The sequence below is a fragment of the Bos indicus x Bos taurus genome, chromosome 22, assembly GCF_003369695.1.
Source record: "Bos indicus x Bos taurus breed Angus x Brahman F1 hybrid chromosome 22, Bos_hybrid_MaternalHap_v2.0, whole genome shotgun sequence".
NCBI classification, from domain to species: domain Eukaryota; kingdom Metazoa; phylum Chordata; class Mammalia; order Artiodactyla; family Bovidae; genus Bos; species Bos indicus x Bos taurus.
Genome location: NC_040097.1, coordinates 6,746,279 through 6,764,634, shown reverse-complemented (window position 1 = coordinate 6,764,634; position 18,356 = coordinate 6,746,279). Strand labels below are relative to the sequence as shown.

At 49.5% G+C, this 18,356-nt stretch overlaps 1 protein-coding gene across 1 annotated transcript; it reads left to right on the top strand.

Annotated features, from left to right (window-relative positions):
- The first annotated feature begins 868 nt into the window (after positions 1-868).
- Positions 869-2,685, top strand: TMEM158 (transmembrane protein 158). Its single transcript, XM_027523251.1, has one exon. The coding sequence runs from the start codon at positions 1,184-1,186 to the stop codon at positions 2,057-2,059; it is 876 nt and encodes a 291-aa protein (XP_027379052.1). The 5' UTR covers positions 869-1,183; the 3' UTR covers positions 2,060-2,685.
- The last annotated feature ends 15,671 nt before the right edge of the window (positions 2,686-18,356 follow it).

Genomic DNA, 18,356 nt, shown 5'->3' with positions numbered 1-18,356 from the left:
CTTAACAAGTGTAAAAGGCCAGATTGCTTAAAAAAAAAAAAAAAAAAAAGAGGTGGTTTTTTTTTTTTTTTTTTTAACATATAAATCTGATCTTGGCAGTTATTCTTGACAGGCTTTCCCCCACTTAATGCCCTAACAGGGATGAATCTTCCCTTGAAAACGTTCTACATACGAATCTTTCATAAATACCTTGCTCATCGGACCTGCCAAATAGGGCTTGTTTCCTGGGAACCCCAGAACCGCTGTGGGGCTCACATTCCCACCAGAACCCCTGCACCTCAACTCCACAGAGTTCTTGGAATTTTCCTTGGGGTCTGCTTGCTGTGAGAATAACAAGTGGATCTATTGTGTTGGAGGCACATTAAAAACCAGCCGAACTCTGCAGACTTGAGGAGACACGGTGGCCAGGAGTTCTGGTTCTGGCTCCTGCGGTGACCTGGGGACGTCTCAGTTTTACCTCTGTGAAAGGAACGGGGTCCGGAGAGCACTAAGGTGAGACACCACTCGGCCGCCTCAGGCGTAACAAAGGCTGGTCGCCGGGCCCTTGAGCCTCCCTCAAGAGGACGCAATTCTCTCAGAGCGCTTTCTCCGCTTGGAGTTGGACTCCGGCGGTTGGCCCGGCCGCCAGGGCGCGTCCGCAAGCTCCGCCGGCCCTGCCAACCCCCACCGCGACCATCGGACGTTCTCCATAGACGCCTCGGCCGCGCCCGCGCTCAAGAACCGGAGCCCCACCCCCGCACGCGGCCAGCACCCGTCTCGCCCCCAGCCACGCCCCCCGACCACGCCCCCGCCCCCGCCGCGGCGCGTGCAACCCCGCCCTCCCCGGAGTCTCCGAGCGGCGCGCGGGCGGTGGGCGGGGCGCGACGGGGCGGAGCGCGCGGGAGGCGGAGCGGAGCCGGGGATTCCTGCTCCCCGCGAGCGCCCGGCCCAGCAGAGCTTCCCGGCCGTCCGAGGGCCCCCGCGCGGGGAGAGGCGGGGAACCCCAGACGCCGCCGGGCCGGGAGGGAGCCCCACGCCAAGCGAGCCGCCGCCGCCGCCCCCGCGCGGGCCTGTCTGGAGGTCCGACGCGTCTTCACTCCGCCCGCCGCCAGCCCCCGCGATCCCGCCGTCCGCTCGCCGACCCGTCTCCCTCGCGCCATGCAGCCACCACCAGCCCCGCGCGCGTAGGCGCCCGCCGCAGGCCATGCTGCCCCTGCTTGCCGCGCTGCTGGCCGCCGCCTGCCCGCTGCCGCCCGCCCGCGGCGGGGCCGTGGACGCGCCGGGCCTCCTCGGGGCGCCCCTCAACGCCTCGGTCAACGTGTCGTCCTCAGACGAGCCGGCCTCCCCGCGGTTGCTGGCCTCGGCTGCGCCCGGGGCCCCCGAGCGCCCGGAGGAGGAGGCGGCGGCGCCGTGCAACATCAGCGTGCAGCGGCAGATGCTGAGCTCGCTGCTTGTGCGCTGGGGCCGCCCGCGGGGCTTCCAGTGCGACCTGCTGCTCTTCTCCACCAACGCGCACGGCCGCGCCTTCTTCGCCGCCGCCTTCCACCGAGTCGGGCCGCCACTGCTCATCGAGCACCTGGGGCTGGCGGCGGGCGGCGCGCAGCAGGACCTGCGCCTCTGCGTGGGCTGCGGCTGGGTGCGCGGCCGCCGCCCCGGCCGCCTCCGGCCCACCGGCGCCACCGCCGGGGCGCCCACCGCTCTGCCCGCCTACCCTGCGGCCGAGCCCCCCGGGCCGCTGTGGCTGCAGGGCGAACCGCTGCATTTCTGCTGCCTGGACTTCAGCCTGGAGGAGCTGCAGGGCGAGCCGGGCTGGCGGCTGAACCGCAAGCCCATCGAGTCCACGCTGGTGGCCTGCTTCATGACCCTGGTCATCGTCGTGTGGAGCGTGGCCGCCCTCATCTGGCCGGTGCCCATCATCGCCGGCTTCCTGCCCAACGGCATGGAGCAGCGCCGGACCACCGCCAGCGCCGCCGCCGCCGCCCCCGCCGCCGTGCCCGCGGGGACCACCGCCGCCGCCGCCGCCGCTGCGGCCGCTGCGGCCGCTGCCGCGGCCGTCACCTCGGGGACGGCGACCAAATGACCCGGCCCGCTCCTTCCCGTGTCCGTTCCGTGTCCGCGCTCTCGGTGCCTTTCCCGCCGGGAGACTCGGCCGGTGTGCTTCGTGCTGTAGTGACCGTTAGTTCTTCTGGGGAGGGGACCGCCGAAGAGGCCCCAGCGTGTGGGAAAAGCCAGGTTTGTGCCCCGCTTCTGGCTCCGAAAAGTAGATGCAAGCCCTTGCCCTGCAGGGTGGGATCCGCAGCTTGGAAGACGGAGAGGAGGGAAATGGGGCCCCTTCCCCTTTTTTGCGCACCCTGCCCTCCTCCCTCCCCGCACCCACGTGCCCTATAGAAAACGACCAAATCCTGTGTATTTGTTTTATATATTTAATAACTGTTTTAAATGAAAGTTTTAGTAAAAAAAAATTAAATTGCTATTGCTGTAGTCAGAGAAGCTCTTTGTATCTGAACATAGTATTTGAAATTTGTTGTTTTTTAATTTATTTAAAAGGGGGGCATGGGAATGATTTAACATCGATATATTGTTACCGCTGAAAATGAACTTTATGAACCTTTTTTCAAGTCGATCTATCCAGTGACGTGGCCAGATGGGCGTTTCTTCTTGTACTCTGTGTTTTTTTGGCTTTTAATACAGACATTTTCCTCCAGAGATGCGTATGTGCCTTTTCTTTATTTGATTCGGAAAAGGAATCCAAGAATTACGAGATGATCCCCTGAAACGTGAGGAAGGGAATCTCCAAAAAGTTAGAGAAGGGCTAACTATCTCCCTTACCTGTCTGGGCGAGGTGGGAGATGGAAACCAAATTACTGACCCTAATGCCCCCACCCCATGTTGTTTCGCCCTGCACCACACTGCCCTCCCCTGAAACAACATCCCTCCCCCCTCAGCCTCACTACCACTTGTCATGGTGGCATTCAGAGTTTTATGTGACTTATCTTTTTACCCACTTCAGGCAAGCCCCACAAAACACCCAGTAAAGTGCTGAAATGGTAAAATCAGTAGGTCCTCTGAGCCAAGTGTCTTTCATGAAAACAATTCATTTTAAAAGGCATGTAGATTTCCTTTTCATATGTGTAACCTTTAGTATATGGACACGTTTCAAAAGCTGGTTTTAAAACGGGGGGTATTTTGGCATTAAGATTTTTTCTCAAGTAAAGTCTTACGGACTAATAAACACCTTTAAAAAACTATTAAAGCTACTTTCCCTTTCTCCATCCCCTCCCCACTTCTGAGTGAATAGGTGCGCTAAAGCATTCCATTCTGGTGAATAGTAGGTACTGTTCTTGATAGTTCTCAAAGTAGGGTCCTGGGGACAGCAGCATCAGTAGCACCTGGGAATTGTTAGAAATGCAAAAGTGGGGCCCTGTCCAGGAACTACAGATGCAGAAGCTCTGGGGTAGGGCCCCGCAATCTGTTGTCTCTCCCCGCTCAGCTCCAGCCACCAGGATCTCACAGTCCCCAGGCTAGGTTTGAAAACCCCTACACGGGTGCTGACATGCGGTCATTTCTGCCACCCCCGGGAATGGGCCAGGGTCCAAGGGTATTTTGAGGAGGATGGGGATTTACTGTGGTTCTCTGGTGGCACAGCTGCGGCTCACCCAGGACAAATAAGGGACTCTCTCCACCTCTCACTCTTGGCATTTTCTGGTGTTCCAATTGTCTGAGCGTTGCCAGATCTGTCTCCTTACCTAAAGGACTGAGGTTAGCTAATGTGCTGGGGAGGACCCATTATTTTTTGTGCTTTCATGGGCCAGTGATGAAGGTCAAAATACTTAGCATCCTGATAACACCCTAAGGCCTCAGTTTGACCCTTCATACAAATTGTCTCCCAGAAAGCTTTTTTGGCACTTGAGGAAATAACCTGTTTGGGGAGGGGTACCCACCAGGACCCAATTTGCTCTGTTTCCAGAGTCCTTCCTGGGCTCCTGGGAAGTTCCATCAGACTTCCTGAGGGTCAGTTGGCAGGAGCGAGGCGGGGCAAGATTGATGACCCCCCTAGCTCTCTACTTCACCCTGGGTCTGACCCTGGACTGCAGGTTTGAACCTTGTTCAGAACCTAAAAGAGCCCCCTCCTAGTGGCTGTGCCTCAGAGTCTTGTCCCTGCAGTTTTCCCAGCAGTCCGAAGCTCCACACTGTTCTATCCTGGAGGATACACTGTGAATTCCAGCCTAGCTCTTAGGCTTCCTTGTAAATTCCACTCTGGACTTAAATCATGAATCACACTGTATAATGATCTAGAATTGTGATCTTTATCATTATAGTTAGTACCTTGGAATCTATTTCAGAATATTCCATGATCATAGAACTACCTTGGCTGGAGTTAAATTCCATATTCATTGGTTCTTTTGGTAAAAAAGATGCTGAGTTTTTTCCTAAAAGCTTTATCATTATATTAATATAGTACCTCTCCTCCTGTGTTCCTAGATAACTCTGCAACCTCTTTAGGAGGACTACAATGGCAATACGGAGACTGCCCTGGTGGCTCAGACGGTAAAGCATCTGCCTACAATGTGGGAGACCGGGGTTCGATCCCTGGGTCAAGAAGGTCCCCTGGAGAAGGAAATGGCAACCCACTCCAGTGCTCTTGCCTGGAAAATCCCATGGACACAGTCCACAGGGTCGCAAAGAGTCGGACATGACTGAGCGACTTCACTTTCACAATGGCAATAATAATAATTATTATTATCACCATCATCATAAATAAATTATTATTTTGGATTAGAGAGGGAAAAGTAGAAGGGAAAACAGTAACTAAGAGGAGAGAAGTGAATTTACCACCTGAGCCACCAGGAAAGCCCAAATTTAAAACATCAGCTTTAATTTTGCACATCAGAGAAAACCATAAACAAGATGAAAAGACACCTACAGAATGGGAGAAAATATTTGCAAATGATGCAACAGATCAGGCTTAATTTCCAAAATATGCAAACAGTTCATACAGCTCAACAACAACAGAAAACCTCACAAATAACCCAACTGAAAAATGGGCAGAAGACCTAATCAGACATCTTTCCAAAGATATACAAATGGCCAAAAGGCACAGGAAAATATTCTCAAAGTCGCTAATTACTATCGAAATGCAACTCAAAACTACAATGAGGTATCACCTCACACCAGTCAGAATGGCTATCATTTAAAAGTCTGCAAATTCAAACCTGGTGCTCGGTGACAACCTGGAGGGGTGGGATGGGGTGGAGGTTGGGGGGAGGCTCAAGAGGGAGGGAACATATGTATACCTATGGCTGATTCATGTTGATGTATGGCAGAAACCAACCCAACATTCTAAAGCAATTATCCTTAAATTAAAAAAATATATATTTTTTAAAAGTCTGCAAATAACAAATGCTGGAGAAGGCATGGAGAGAAGGGAACCCTCCTACACTGTTGGTGGGAATGTAAGTTGCTACAGCCACTATGGAAAACAGTATGCAGTTCCTCAGAAAACTAAAACTAGAGTTGCCATGGGACCCAGCAATCACACTGGTGGGCATTTATCTGGAGAAAGCTCTAATTCAAAAAGGTACGTGCACCCTCATGTTCACAGCAGCACTGTTCACAATAGCCAAGACGTGCAAGCAACTTAAATGTCCTGCAGCAGATGAATGGAGAATGATGTGGTGCGTATATATAATACTGCTCAGCCGAAAAAAGAAATAATGCCATTTACATGGACCTAGAGATTACTATACTAAGTGAGGTAAGTCAGAGAGAGAAAGACAAACACCATATCACTTATGTGGAATCTCAAATGTGACACAAATAAACTTATCTACGAAACAGAAACACTCACAGAGCAGACCCGTGGTTGCCAAGGGGGTGCAGTGGGCCGAAGATGGGGGGAGCTGTGGGGCTGGCAGGTGCAGAATGTTTACATAGAACGGGCAGACAGCAAGGCTTTACTCGATAGCACAGGGAACTCTACTCAACGTCCTGTTACAAACCGTAATGGAAAAGAACAGAAAAGAGCGCGCGCGCGTGTGTGTGTGTGTGTGTGTGTGTGTGTGTGTGTGTAACTGGATCACTTTGCTGTACAGCAGAAATTGACACAACATTGTAAGTCAACTATAATAAAAATATTTTTTTTAATCAGCTTTAAGAATAGAAAGGTTATCCCCCACCTCATCGTCCCCTCCCCTTCCCCTCACACACAATGAAAGACCCCACACAAAGGCACAAAGGACATCAAAGTGGGGTGGCCGACCTGGAGCCATCTCCTGCAGCAGGCGAGGAACCCGCCATAGGAAGGATGCGCACTGACAGGGGCCACGAGGGCAAGAGCTGGGAACAGCTTCTGCTGGCCTCCCTCTTATAAGTGCTACCCCTGAGTGGACAGCCCCACCAACTCTCTGCTCTGCTCTGAACAGTTTCCTCCTTTGGCCCTGGAAGGCTAGAATCATTGCTTTCCAAACCGTGTCTCCCCTAGACTGAGAGGCATAGCCTGTGGTGCCAACTCCAGATTGTCACCATGTCCCTGCAGTGGTTAACACGGCTCAGAAATGACACTTTGCTACGCAGCATCATCCTTGTACCCTGGCTTGAACGTGAATGCTATCTATCCGCTGTAGAAGTATTAGGAACGATGACACACAGGCATAGAAGGAAAGGAGAGCTCATCTTTCTACTACCCAAAGGCTAGCCCTGCCAGAGTTTTGGTGCACACACTTCCAGTCTATATCTACACATGTATATGTGTCCAGGATAAGTTATTTACACTACAAATGGAGTTGTTCTATACTTAACTGTTCTGAAAACTTTTCTTTATTATACAAGTGCTGCATCATAGAGAACTGAGAAAATATCCTTTGTAAGACAAAGGAATAGATGGCAGCAACACCACCAGGACAGTCAGTGACCGTGACTCATTTTTATCGATAAACCTTCATGCATATGTTCTACGTATATGAACCCCAGCGGGCACCTGCTTCTCAGAGCTCTGCTGCCTCCACTCAGGAGCCTTTGAGGGGTCCCTCCCTCTGCAGAGGTTTATGGAAGGCTTCTCAGGGCAGTGAGTGTTTAAAGGCTGTATTCTCGATGTGGGTCAGAGGTCCAGCTGCAACAGGATATTGAAACCTATCTGAGGACCAAAGGCTTGATGAAGATTTTTGGCAGAGAGTGGGCTGGGGAGGTCTTCTATCTTTCCCATCACAAGTCCATCATCTCCAACACGAATCAAAGCCAGCTCAAACTTTCTACTCTTCCTGGAGAAACATATCTACTCTTGAGGTTTCAGATGAGGTTGCTAAGGACAGAACACAACTTTAGAGGATGAACAATGAGATTCCTCCCTTCCAGTCATAACCATGGAGCTGCCTTGTATTGTCTGGTTTTATTTGATGTCTTGGTGTGAAATGAATTCTGAGATTCAATAATCAGAAAGGATATTGCTCCTATATAATGCTGCCCCTAAAGCTGTCACAACCCCACATGGCCAAGTAGCAGCTGCATTCAGAAACCACTGCTGTCAGGGGCAGGGATTAAAGACAGAACCTTCCCAGAGAGAGGAAGGAGATGGGGCCAGAGGTGGGAGGAATCCACCAAGGATAGGAACTATCATTGAGTCAAAATATATTCAGCACCAATCATAATAAATGGACAGTGTTAAGGACTTCTAGGAGTGATCCTGTCTAGGACTGAGGTCCCTGGAAGTAGAGTCTGAGATGGGAAGACTCATACAAGCGGTTGATTGAGGGGTGCTCTCAGGAGGAAGGGAGTGGGGGAAGCAGGGAAGGAGCAAAGCAAGGATGTGGTGTCAGCTGGAATCAGCTTCAGCCAACCCCACGAGGGTCTCTGGAGAGGGAATTGTGCCACTTGATGCCAAAGGCTGGGCTTCTGTACTCCCATTTCAATCACTGGCCAAAGTTGGGGCCGGGGGGAAGGGGCTGCATGGCCTCCCTGGCAGCTCCCATTTAACTTGGCCCAGGTCCCCATAGACAGAGGGAGCTGGGAGATATTAGAAGCCAGCACACTTCCAGCAGGTCTTCCCTAGTGGCTCAGACGGTAAACAATCTCCCTGCAATGCAGGAGACCCATCCCTGGGTCGGGAAGATCCCCTGGAGAAGGGAATGGCAACCCACTCCAGTATTCTTGGCTGTAGAATCCCATGGAGGAGCTGGTGGCCTGCAGCCCATGGGGTCGCAGAGTCGGACATGACTGAGTGACTAATGCACACAAACACTCCCAGCAGTGGTGGATTGCAGGCCCGTAAAGGGGATCTGGGTGGGACACCCTCAGGATTCACTGCCAACCTCGCCTCACTCTTGAGTTCATTCCCAGTAGTAGCAAGTGGGGAATACAGCTGAAAGGCATCAGGTGAAGTTTATTTCTTTCTTTAATTTAAACAAAAAATTCTTTATTTATTTTTGGCTATGCTGTCTTTGTTGTTGCACACCAGCTTTCTCTAGTTGTGGCGAGTGGGGGCTACTCTTCACTGCAGCACACAGGCTTCTCATTGCAGTGGCTTTTCTTGTGCAGAGTACAGGCTCTGGGTGTACGGGCTTCAGTAGCTGCAGTGCAGCAGTTGCTCCCCGGCATGCAGGATCTTCCCGAACCAGGGATCGAACCCGTGTCCCCTGCATTGGCAGGCAGATTCTCATCCGCTGAACCACCAGGGAAGTCCCAACACCGAGTGAACTTTAAACTCTCCATCCCACTCAGGAGCTGACGCCCAGGGCTTTGGCCTGTCTCAGGTGACGTCCAGCTAGCCGGCCTTGCCTCTGGGTGTCCTGCACCCGTGCCACCTGAGGTGCAGCCGGCTCTGGTGTGCTGGGCCTCCCTGATGAAGTCTGAAGTCCTGCCATTTGTCTGTGTTCAAAGCCGTAGCTCCTCAACCCTTGTGTTATAAGGGAAGTCCCACAGTATTAGTACCAGCATTAGATACAGTGTTAGCATCCCTGAGACTTCCAGCAGCCTGGCAGTCATATGACACAGGGCACTGGGCCCCCTGCTTAGGGTACCAGCCTTGCCATTAATGAGTTGCTTGGCCTTGGTTTCCTTGTCTACAGTACAGGGCTGTTGGATGAGGAGATGCCTCAGTCCTTCCAGGCCTGGAGTATCATGTTCTTTTCTCCCCTTCCTATCTCCCAGGCTAGTCAGAACACACCGGCTACAAAGACACACCCCTCAAGCATTTCTTCAGGCAGACTGAAACAGAGGCCAAGCCCACTCGTTTTTCCGGGTGACTTGAAGCAGAAAAGTATAGTACAAATCAGAGAAGAGGTGTTTTATTAGAGAGATTTTTAACCACTGGATTATCTACACTGGCTGCTTGTGTGGATCTAATAATCCATAAAATTATGATTTTACTTTCCTCTATTCAAATGCCCAGAGGCATGGAATAAAGGTTTTTCAAGTCAATGAAGCAAACAAAAAGTGAGAAATTTTTCACAGTGAAAAAACATCTTCTTTGCTTTTGTGGGTTAACACTGGGTATCAGATTCTAAGGCAGGGCCTACATGAGACAAGGAACAGGAGAAGTTATCCTGGGTTATATACCTACTACATCCAGGAACTTGACTTTCCAAATCATCATGGCAATCTTAGGAGACAGCGTTTTCACTACCTTAATGATTTATGGACAGACTTAGGCTTTGGAAGCCAAAATAACTTACCCAAGTTCACAGCTCAGACACAGGAAAATGTCACAAAGCCTACCCGGCTCCTGCAAATCCAGGGCTTTTGGCTAAGGTAACTCGGTTCAGTAACTCCACGGGAAGTTATTTTAAAACAAACATTCCATTCATCACATGGAAACATATACACTAACATATATAAAATAGATAGCCAGTGGGAATTTGCTGTATAAGGCAGGGAACTCAAACTGGGACTCTGTGACAACCTAGAAGGGTAGGATGTGGTGGGAGGTGGGAGAGAGGCTCAAGAGGGAGGGGACATTTGTATACCGATGGCTGATCCATGTTGATGTATGGCAGAAACCAACACAATATTGTAATTACCCTCAATTAAAAATAAAGAAAAACAAATAAAACAAATGTGAATTCATCCAACACCTGCACCCCTTTGTCTTCTTTCTTTTTCCCCCAGTAAACCAGATTTAGAAGATTTAGATCTAACCAGGCATGTTTTTACTTACGATAACCAGAGCATATTTTATGCATGTTTTTCCAAATTAAGTAGTCAGGGAAATTGTCTTATTTTTTAAAATCAGGATCTTTGGCACCAGTCTAATAATCTGTGGCCCATGGGGGACAGGCCATCCTTCCATGTGCAAAATAAGATTCCGAGTTTGGGTACAAGATGTCCAGGAGAATCCTGGGAGAGCTGGCTGCCTAGACCCTGAAGACTTGGGAACGGTGAGGTCATATCCAGCCTTCCCCACTGGGGGAGAGGCCACCAGTGGCATGGAAGTGGAATTTGGGAGCAGCATCCACAATATGCTGAGGGAGGAGAGACAGCTTGCCTTAGACATTGCTCCTGGGTCATCCTGACTATCCCCCTGCAGGGGCCCTGCGGGCTCTGGACAAGACGCCCAGAAGTTGGCAAGGTTTTTCTGTAAAGGGCCAAGTAGTAACTATTTTCAGGTTTGTGGGCCATGCAGACTACCAAAGCTACTCAGCTGGGCTGGTGTAGCTCAAAGACAGCTACAAGAGGGCTTCCCTGGTGGCTCAGTGGTAAAGAATTCACCTGCCAATGCAAGAGGCATGGGTTCGATCTCAGTCCAGGAAGATCCCACGTACCACAGAGCAAGTAAGCCTGTGCACCACAACTGCTGAAGTCCGTGCACCTAGAGCCCATACTCCCCCGAAAGAGAAGCCACCACACGAGAAGCTTGCACACCTCAAGGGAGAGTGGCCCCTGCTTGTCACAACTAGAGAAAGCTCAGTGCAGCAAGGAAGACCCAATGTGGCCAAAAATAAGAAAAGAGTATGTAAATGAAGAGGTGTGGTTGTACGTATGTATGTATTTTTCATAAAGAAAGTGAAAGTGAAGTCCCTCAGTTGTGTCCGACTCTTTGCAACCACATGGCCTGTAGCCCACCAGGCTCCTCCATCCACGGGATTTTCCAGGCAAGAGTACTGCAGTGGATTGCCATTTCCTTCTCCAGGGGATCTTCCCAACCCAGGGATTGAACCTGGGTCTCCCACATTGCAGGCAGATGCTTTACCATCTGAGCCACCAGGGAAGCCAATTATATATTGGTAACTTTATTTATGGACATGGAAATTTGAAATCTGTATACATGCCTTTGACTGTGTGGATCACAATAAACTGTGGAAAATTCTGAAAGAGATGGGAATACCAGACCACCTGACCTGCCTCTTGAGAAATTTGTATGCAGGTCAGGAAGCAAAGGTTAGAACTGGACATGGAACAACAGACTGGTTCCAAATAGGAAAAGGAGTTCGTCAAGGCTGTATATTGTCACCCTGTTTATTTAACTTATATGCAGAGTACATCATGAGAAATGCTGGACTGGAAGAAACACAAGCTGGAATCAAGATTGCTGGGAGAAATCTCAATAACCTCAGATAAGCAGATGACACCACCCTTATGGCAGAAAGTGAAGAGGAACTAAAAAGCCTCTTGATGAAAGTGAAATTGGAGATTGAAAAAGTTGGCTTAAAACTCAACATTCAGAAAACGAAGATCATGGCATCCGGTCCCAGCACTTCATGGGAAATAGATGGGGAAATGGTGGAAACAGTGACAGACTTTATTTTGGGGGCTCCAAAATCACTACAGATGGTGACTACAGCCATGAAATTAAAAGACGCTTACTCCTTGGAAGGAAAGTTATGACCAACCTAGATAGCATATTCAAAAGCAGAGACATTACTTTGCCAACAAAGGTTCATCTAGTCAAGGCTATGGTTTTTCCTGTGGTCATGTATGGTTGTGAGAGTTGGACTGTAAAGAAGGCTGAGTGCCGAAGAATTGATGCTTTTGAACTGTGGTGCTGGAGAAGACTCTTGAGAGTCCCTTGGACTGCAAGGAGATCCAACCAGTCCATTCTGAAGGAGATCAGCCCTGGGATTTCTTTGGAAGGAATGATGCTAAAGCTGAAACTCCAGTACTTTGGCCATCTCATGCAAAGAGTTGACTCATTGGAAAAGACTCTGATGCTGGGAGGGATTGGGGGCAGGAGGAGAAGGAGATGACAGAGGATGAGATGGCTGGATGGCATCACTGACTCGATGGAGGTGAGTCTCAGCGAACTCCGGGAATTGGTGATGGACAGGGAGGCCTGGCATGCTGTGATTCATGGCGTCACAAAGAGTCGGACACGACTGAGTGACTGATCTGATCTGATCTGATACATTTATTCAAAATATCGACATAAAACTTGAATTTTGCTTAAATTCCATGCATTCATGCATGCTAAGTCGCTTTAGTCGTGTCCAACTCTTCGCAACCCTATGGACTGTATGTAGCCCACCAGGTTGCTCTGCCCATGGGATTCTCCAGGCAAGAATACTGAAGGGGGTTGCCATGCTCTTCTCCAGGGGATCTTCCTGACTTAGGGACTGAACCCGTTTCTCTTCTGTCTCCTGCACTGGTATGCAGGTTCTTTGCCACTACCGCCACCACCTGGGAAGCCATACATCACGAATTATTCCTCTTTGGACTTTTTTCAACCACTAAGTGTAAAAATTATTCTTAGCTCACGGATCATACAAAAACAGGCTCACAGTCCTTTGTCACAGTTTGCAGACACTGCTCTACATTTTCCATCTCCCAGGCTCAGATGACGGAGGAGAGCCATCACCAAGTAGAGAGCTGGAAGCAGTGTGGAAAGGAGTGTTTGCACACAGCATCTGATGAGCAATAAAGGCTGTGGGGAAACTTTATGACCCTTCCCGGAAAAGTTTATCTCATGGACATGAAAAGAATCAAAGTTCTGGTTCTCCAAGTTGATAGACCCTACAATATCATCTGAGAGCTTTTCTGTCCATGTGGTAGATTATAACAGGGAACACGGCAGATTGAACTACACACCCCACTACTCACTAAGGATAGGTACCAGGTGTGCCTGACCCTGAGCGTCAGACTAGAGCCTGGAGAGGCAGCAGCTGGCGGCCAGACACACTGGCCTGATAGGACGTTGATGCAGTAGATGAATTCTCAAACTGCTCTGCAAAAGCCTTCTGGTCACAGTGGAGAACGCCCCTCCACCTTGGAGATGCTGAGGTTGTTATCTAATGCTGCCTCTTGCAAGGGACAATTTTTTAAAATATTATGTTTTATTTTAAAAATTCATGCTGAAACTTCCCTGGTGGTCCTGTGGTTAAGAATCTACCTTGTGAGCTCAGCCTCATGCTCTGTGACAACCTAGAGGGCTGGGATGGGGTGGGAGGTGGAGGGGAGGCTCCAGAGGGAGGGGACACGTGTATACCTATGGCTGATTCACATTACACCACAGAAACCAACACAACATTTATAAAGCAATTATCCTCCAATGCAAAATCAATAAATGTAAATATTATAAAATGTAACAATAACAACAGAAGAATCCACCTTGCAATGCAGGGGACAAAGGTTCCATCCCCGGTCAGGGAACTAAGACCCCACGTGCAGTGGGGCAAGTAAGCTCACAGTGCTACAACCAGAGAGTTCCTGAACCACAACAAAAGATCCCACGGGCTGCAACAAACACCCCACGTGCTGCAACTAAGACCCAAGGCAGCTAAATAAATAAATAAATGTTTAAAAGAATCCATGCAGAATTTATCTGGCACGCCATGGTTTGTTTGTTTGTTTTTTAAATACAATTTAGTTATTTAAACTGAGCAACAAACAGTTCTCTTCTGGATGTCGAGCGCTTGTCCTCTGCGGAAGGCAGTGAACAGACATGGGGTCCTCCAGGAATGTCCCAGCCCCGACCCATGCAGCTCCCTACTCACTTCTAAACATAGATCCGTGACGAGCGGGGTTATTAAGTTCAAATGAGCCTGCACTGTTTATGACTCACATCCGCCTCATTCAGGAGCCCCCAAATCACACTTAATTAGCCAGATGAGATGGCAAAATTCCTGCAGGCTCACTTCAGCCTACCAGTTGCATTCAGAGGGAAGCCAAAGCCCCAGCAACGCCTGACATTTCAGCTTGCGGGGGTGACTCCAGCAGAACGGAGTGAGAAATGGAGCCAGTCTGGTGGGGCAGAGGAGGTGCGCAGTGAGGCCAGACTGGTCAGGTTCCTATATTGGCCCCAGCACTTGCTAGCTGCTTTCCAGGTCGCAGCTTTCTCCTCTGTAAAACGGCAGTAGCAACAGTACCTTTTCATAGGTATTGTTGCACAGATTACAAAAGATAACCTAGGGACGTCCCTGGTGGCCCAGTGGCTGCGGGGCTCTGTGCTCCAAACGCAGGGTGCCTGGGTTTGATCCCTGGTCAGGGAACTAGATTCCACATGATGCACAATTAAAGATCCTGCATGCCACAGTGAAGATCAAGGACCCCACGGGGCGCAAGTAGGACCTTCGTAGGCAAATCAACTAATTTTAAAAAGTGATAACCAAGCAAAATGCTTACTTCCTCTCCACACCCTTCCAGGAACACTGATTCCAACTGGGACATGGCTCTGCCTTGTACTCCCTTGGGTTACATACTTAGCCTCAGCTTCCTCAGCTGTAAAATGGGCATGATGATGCCTATCCTCGGAGGGCTGATGGGAGGAAGAGGAACAAGCAGCACGAGGCATATGTAGGTACAATGAACGGTCCTGGCAGTGTTATCATTCCAGGGCAGCAAGCCGCTCCAGCCCTGCAGACCAGCTACTTCATTCCATGTTCAGAAAACACTCGTTTAGTACTACTACATGCTAGGCAGGTCACGATGAGTCCTGGGTACAGAGTGGAGATCAAATGGGCCTGAACCTTGCCCTCATAGAACACATAGCCCAGACTAATCACTTCCAAAGACCAAAATATTAAATCTATGCTTATGGGTAATTGACTGAAATGTGTATGTTGTTCTTACTGTTAGCTTCTGTTCTCAGAAGCATCACCGAAGAGTACTGATCACCACTGGTGTCACTGGTGGCTGGGCAAGTCTGGTGGCTGGGCACCCAGCGCTGTGAGAGGGTCACGTGCACTGGGTGCCTTCTTTGTTCCTTTTAAAAGCATTCTTTTCCTTTTTAAGTGCACGCTCAGGTAGAGATGTAAAAGAAAGACTTGCCTCCATCAAGAGATAACATGATGTGGTCAATATATACAATGGAGTATTACTGATGAAGGGATAACATTATAAGAAGAGGGGACAACAAAATGGGGTCTATATATACACAAGGAAGTATTATTCTGGTGTAAAAAGGAGGGAGATTCTGACACATGCCACAGCATGGATGAACTCTGAAGACATTACTTTGCCAACAAAGGTTCATCTAGTCAAGGCTATGGTTTTTCCTGTGGTCATGTATGGATGTGAGAGTTGGACTGTGAAGAAGGCTGAGCGCTGAAGAATTGATGCTTTTGAACTGTGGTGTTGGAGAAGACTCTTGAGAGTCCCTTGGACTGCAAGGAGATCCAACCAGTCCATTCTGAAGGAGATCAGCCCTGGGATTTCTTTGGAAGGAATGATGCTAAAGCTGAAACTCCAGTACTTTGGCCACCTCATGCAAAGAGTTGACTCATTGGAAAAGACTCTGATGCTGGGAGGGATTGGGGGCAGGAGGAGAATGGGACGACAGAGGATGAGATGGCTGGATGGCATCACTGACTCGATGGATGTGAGTCTGAGTGAACTCCGGGAGTTGGTGATGGACAGGGAGGCCTGGTGTGCTGCGATTCATGGGGTCGAAAAGAGTCGGACACAACTGAGCAACTGATCTGATCTGATCTGATCTGATGCTAAGTGAAACAAGCCAGTCACTAAAGGAAATATCCACCAGTATCATGAGGTCCCTAGAGTAGTCAAAATCACAGAGACAGAAAGCAGAATGGTGGTCACAGGGGCTGGGAGGAAGAAAGAATGGTTAGTTGTTGCTTAATGGAGACAGGGTGAAACAGTGAGGATAGTTTCAAAACACTGTGAATATAATTAATGCCACTGAATCACACATCTAAAAATAGTTAAAATGGGGACTTCCCTGCTGGTCCAGTGGATAAGAATCCACCTGCCAATGCAGGGGCATGGGTTCAATTCCTGGTCCAGGAAGATTCCTCATGCCACAGGGCAACTAAGCCCATGCACCACAACTACTGAGCCCGTGTGCTGCCATGCCTAGAGCCCGTGCTCCCCGACTAGAGAGTAGCCCCGCTCCCGGCACTTGCAGCAACAAAGATCCAGCTCAGCCATAAATAAATACAATTAAAATTTAAAACATTAAATGAAGAGTTAAAACGGCAAGTTTTATGTTACATGTATTTTACCAAAATAAACTTGCTTTAACAATCATAATTGAAGAATAACATATTTTTAAAAAAATAATCCTGGCTCCAACCAAGAGCTGACCACAAAAGATGGGTTTTATCCTCTGTTCAGTGGCGTGAACCATTCCTTGCCCCGAAACCCTGATGTTCTCTATGGCAGCCCTGCCCAGCCCACTCCCGGCTGCTCTCCTGCTAGTCCTGCATGAGCCTCATCACCAGCATTGACAGATGTGACCCTGACACTTACGAAGGAGAGCTGAGTAGACCTGCTATTTCCGGCTATGAGGCCAGCAATGACATCCTGGGCTCCTGGTGGACAGAGGTGAGGCTCCGTGGGCAGGCAGGCTCCAGCATCCCCCGTGGACACACCTGAAAGAGAGGGAGACAGCGGGCCCATGGCCTTTTCCTGTTTCCACCAACTCCCTCTTCTCTCTCAGGTCTAAGTGGTGCAGGAAAAGAAAGATGAAACCATTCCCTTGCTCTCTCCAACCACTGAGAGTTATTCCTTGTGTTAAGTTTCCAAGACTATCAATGAGTCTCAGGGACTGCAGGTAGCAGTGGGGCTTGAATGGAGTTCATTACTGGGTGCAGACCCAGGGAAGAACAGAAAAGATTCAGCCTTGACATTTTACAGAAGGAAACACACTTCTGGGCAGTCGTGATCGGGCTCAGAAATATATAGAGAGAACATTTTTATTCAGGCACAGGATGAAAATTCTTTACAATCCGGGCCCTGGCAGGATCAGCCGTACCTACCCACAGGACACTGACATGGACGTCATCTTCCCCAGAACCAGACGAGGCTTTGACACTCCTTGAGCTCCAGCTTCCTTATCTATAACGTGGGGGACATCAAGCCTCTTCTGGTAGGGTTGTTGACGCCTGTGCTCCCCATAAAAGTGAAGTGAAAGTCGCACAGTCGTGTCGGACTCTCGGCGATCCCATGGGCTGTAGCCTGCCAAGCTCCTCTGCCCATCGGATTCTCCAGGCAAGAATACTGCAGTGGGTTGCCATTCTGTCCTCCAGGGGATCTTACTGACCCAGGGATTGAACCCTTGTCTTCCACATCTCCTTCACTGCAGGCAGATTCTTTACTGCTGAGCCACCAGGGAAACCCCTATTTTTATGCATGTTGACCCAGCTTCCAAATACTGTCATTTCTGACTCTTAGGACACTGGTTGCTGCACCCTAATTGTGCTTGTATCGAATAAGCCAGCAATGTTGAGGAATTAAGGCACTCCAAGAGGAGCCCTCATCAGGAACTGCCAGGAATCTGTAGAAATACCCCGGCTCTATGCCCTCAGGCCAGGGTAATGCTGAGAAGGATTAAGTACTTGGTGCCCCTGTGGCAGCACGCTTTCTGGATAAGTCACTCTCGCTGTTTTCTTTGTCTCACCTGTCTCATGTCCTCCCCAAATGGTATTTCCTGAGATCACCTCCAAATAAATTACTTACATCTGAATTTTAGGATCTGCTTTTGGAGAACCCAAACTCAGATCATGCCTAATCTAATCTATTCTTTAGAAGGGACTCAGGGAGATAGGTCCTTTGATCTCCCTTTTACAGGTAAGAAACTGAGTCTTGGAGAGATTGCACTGCTTGCTAAGTTGTCCCCGTTGAAGCTGGGACTTGAATTCCAACATCTGGCTCCACTGCCCCAGGAAGCCCTCAATCACAGCTGGCCAGCAACTGTATCCCAGGCAGTGACTTGCCAGGTAAGTCTGACGCTGCAAGAGGCCACACGCCTTCACCTCCGGTTAGTCCCCACCTCCACATGCACTAGTATGAGAGAGAATGCATGCCCATCCCTTGAGTGCTCGCCACCAGGTGGCGCCCTTTCTAGGAGGCCAAGGCTGGCTCTGCAAATCTAGGAGCACCCTAGATTCTGCAAGTAACTGGTCAATAGTTCTGACCCAGCTACTTGGAAGAAATTAACACAACATTGTAAAACAATTACACTCCAATTAAAAAATAAATTACAGGGACTTCCCTGG

What these genes read in the sequence shown, in the direction of transcription:
- TMEM158 (XM_027523251.1), top strand. Translation starts at nt 1,184, where the DNA reads ATGCTGCCCCTGCTTGCCGCGCTGCTGGCCGCCGCCTGCCCGCTGCCG.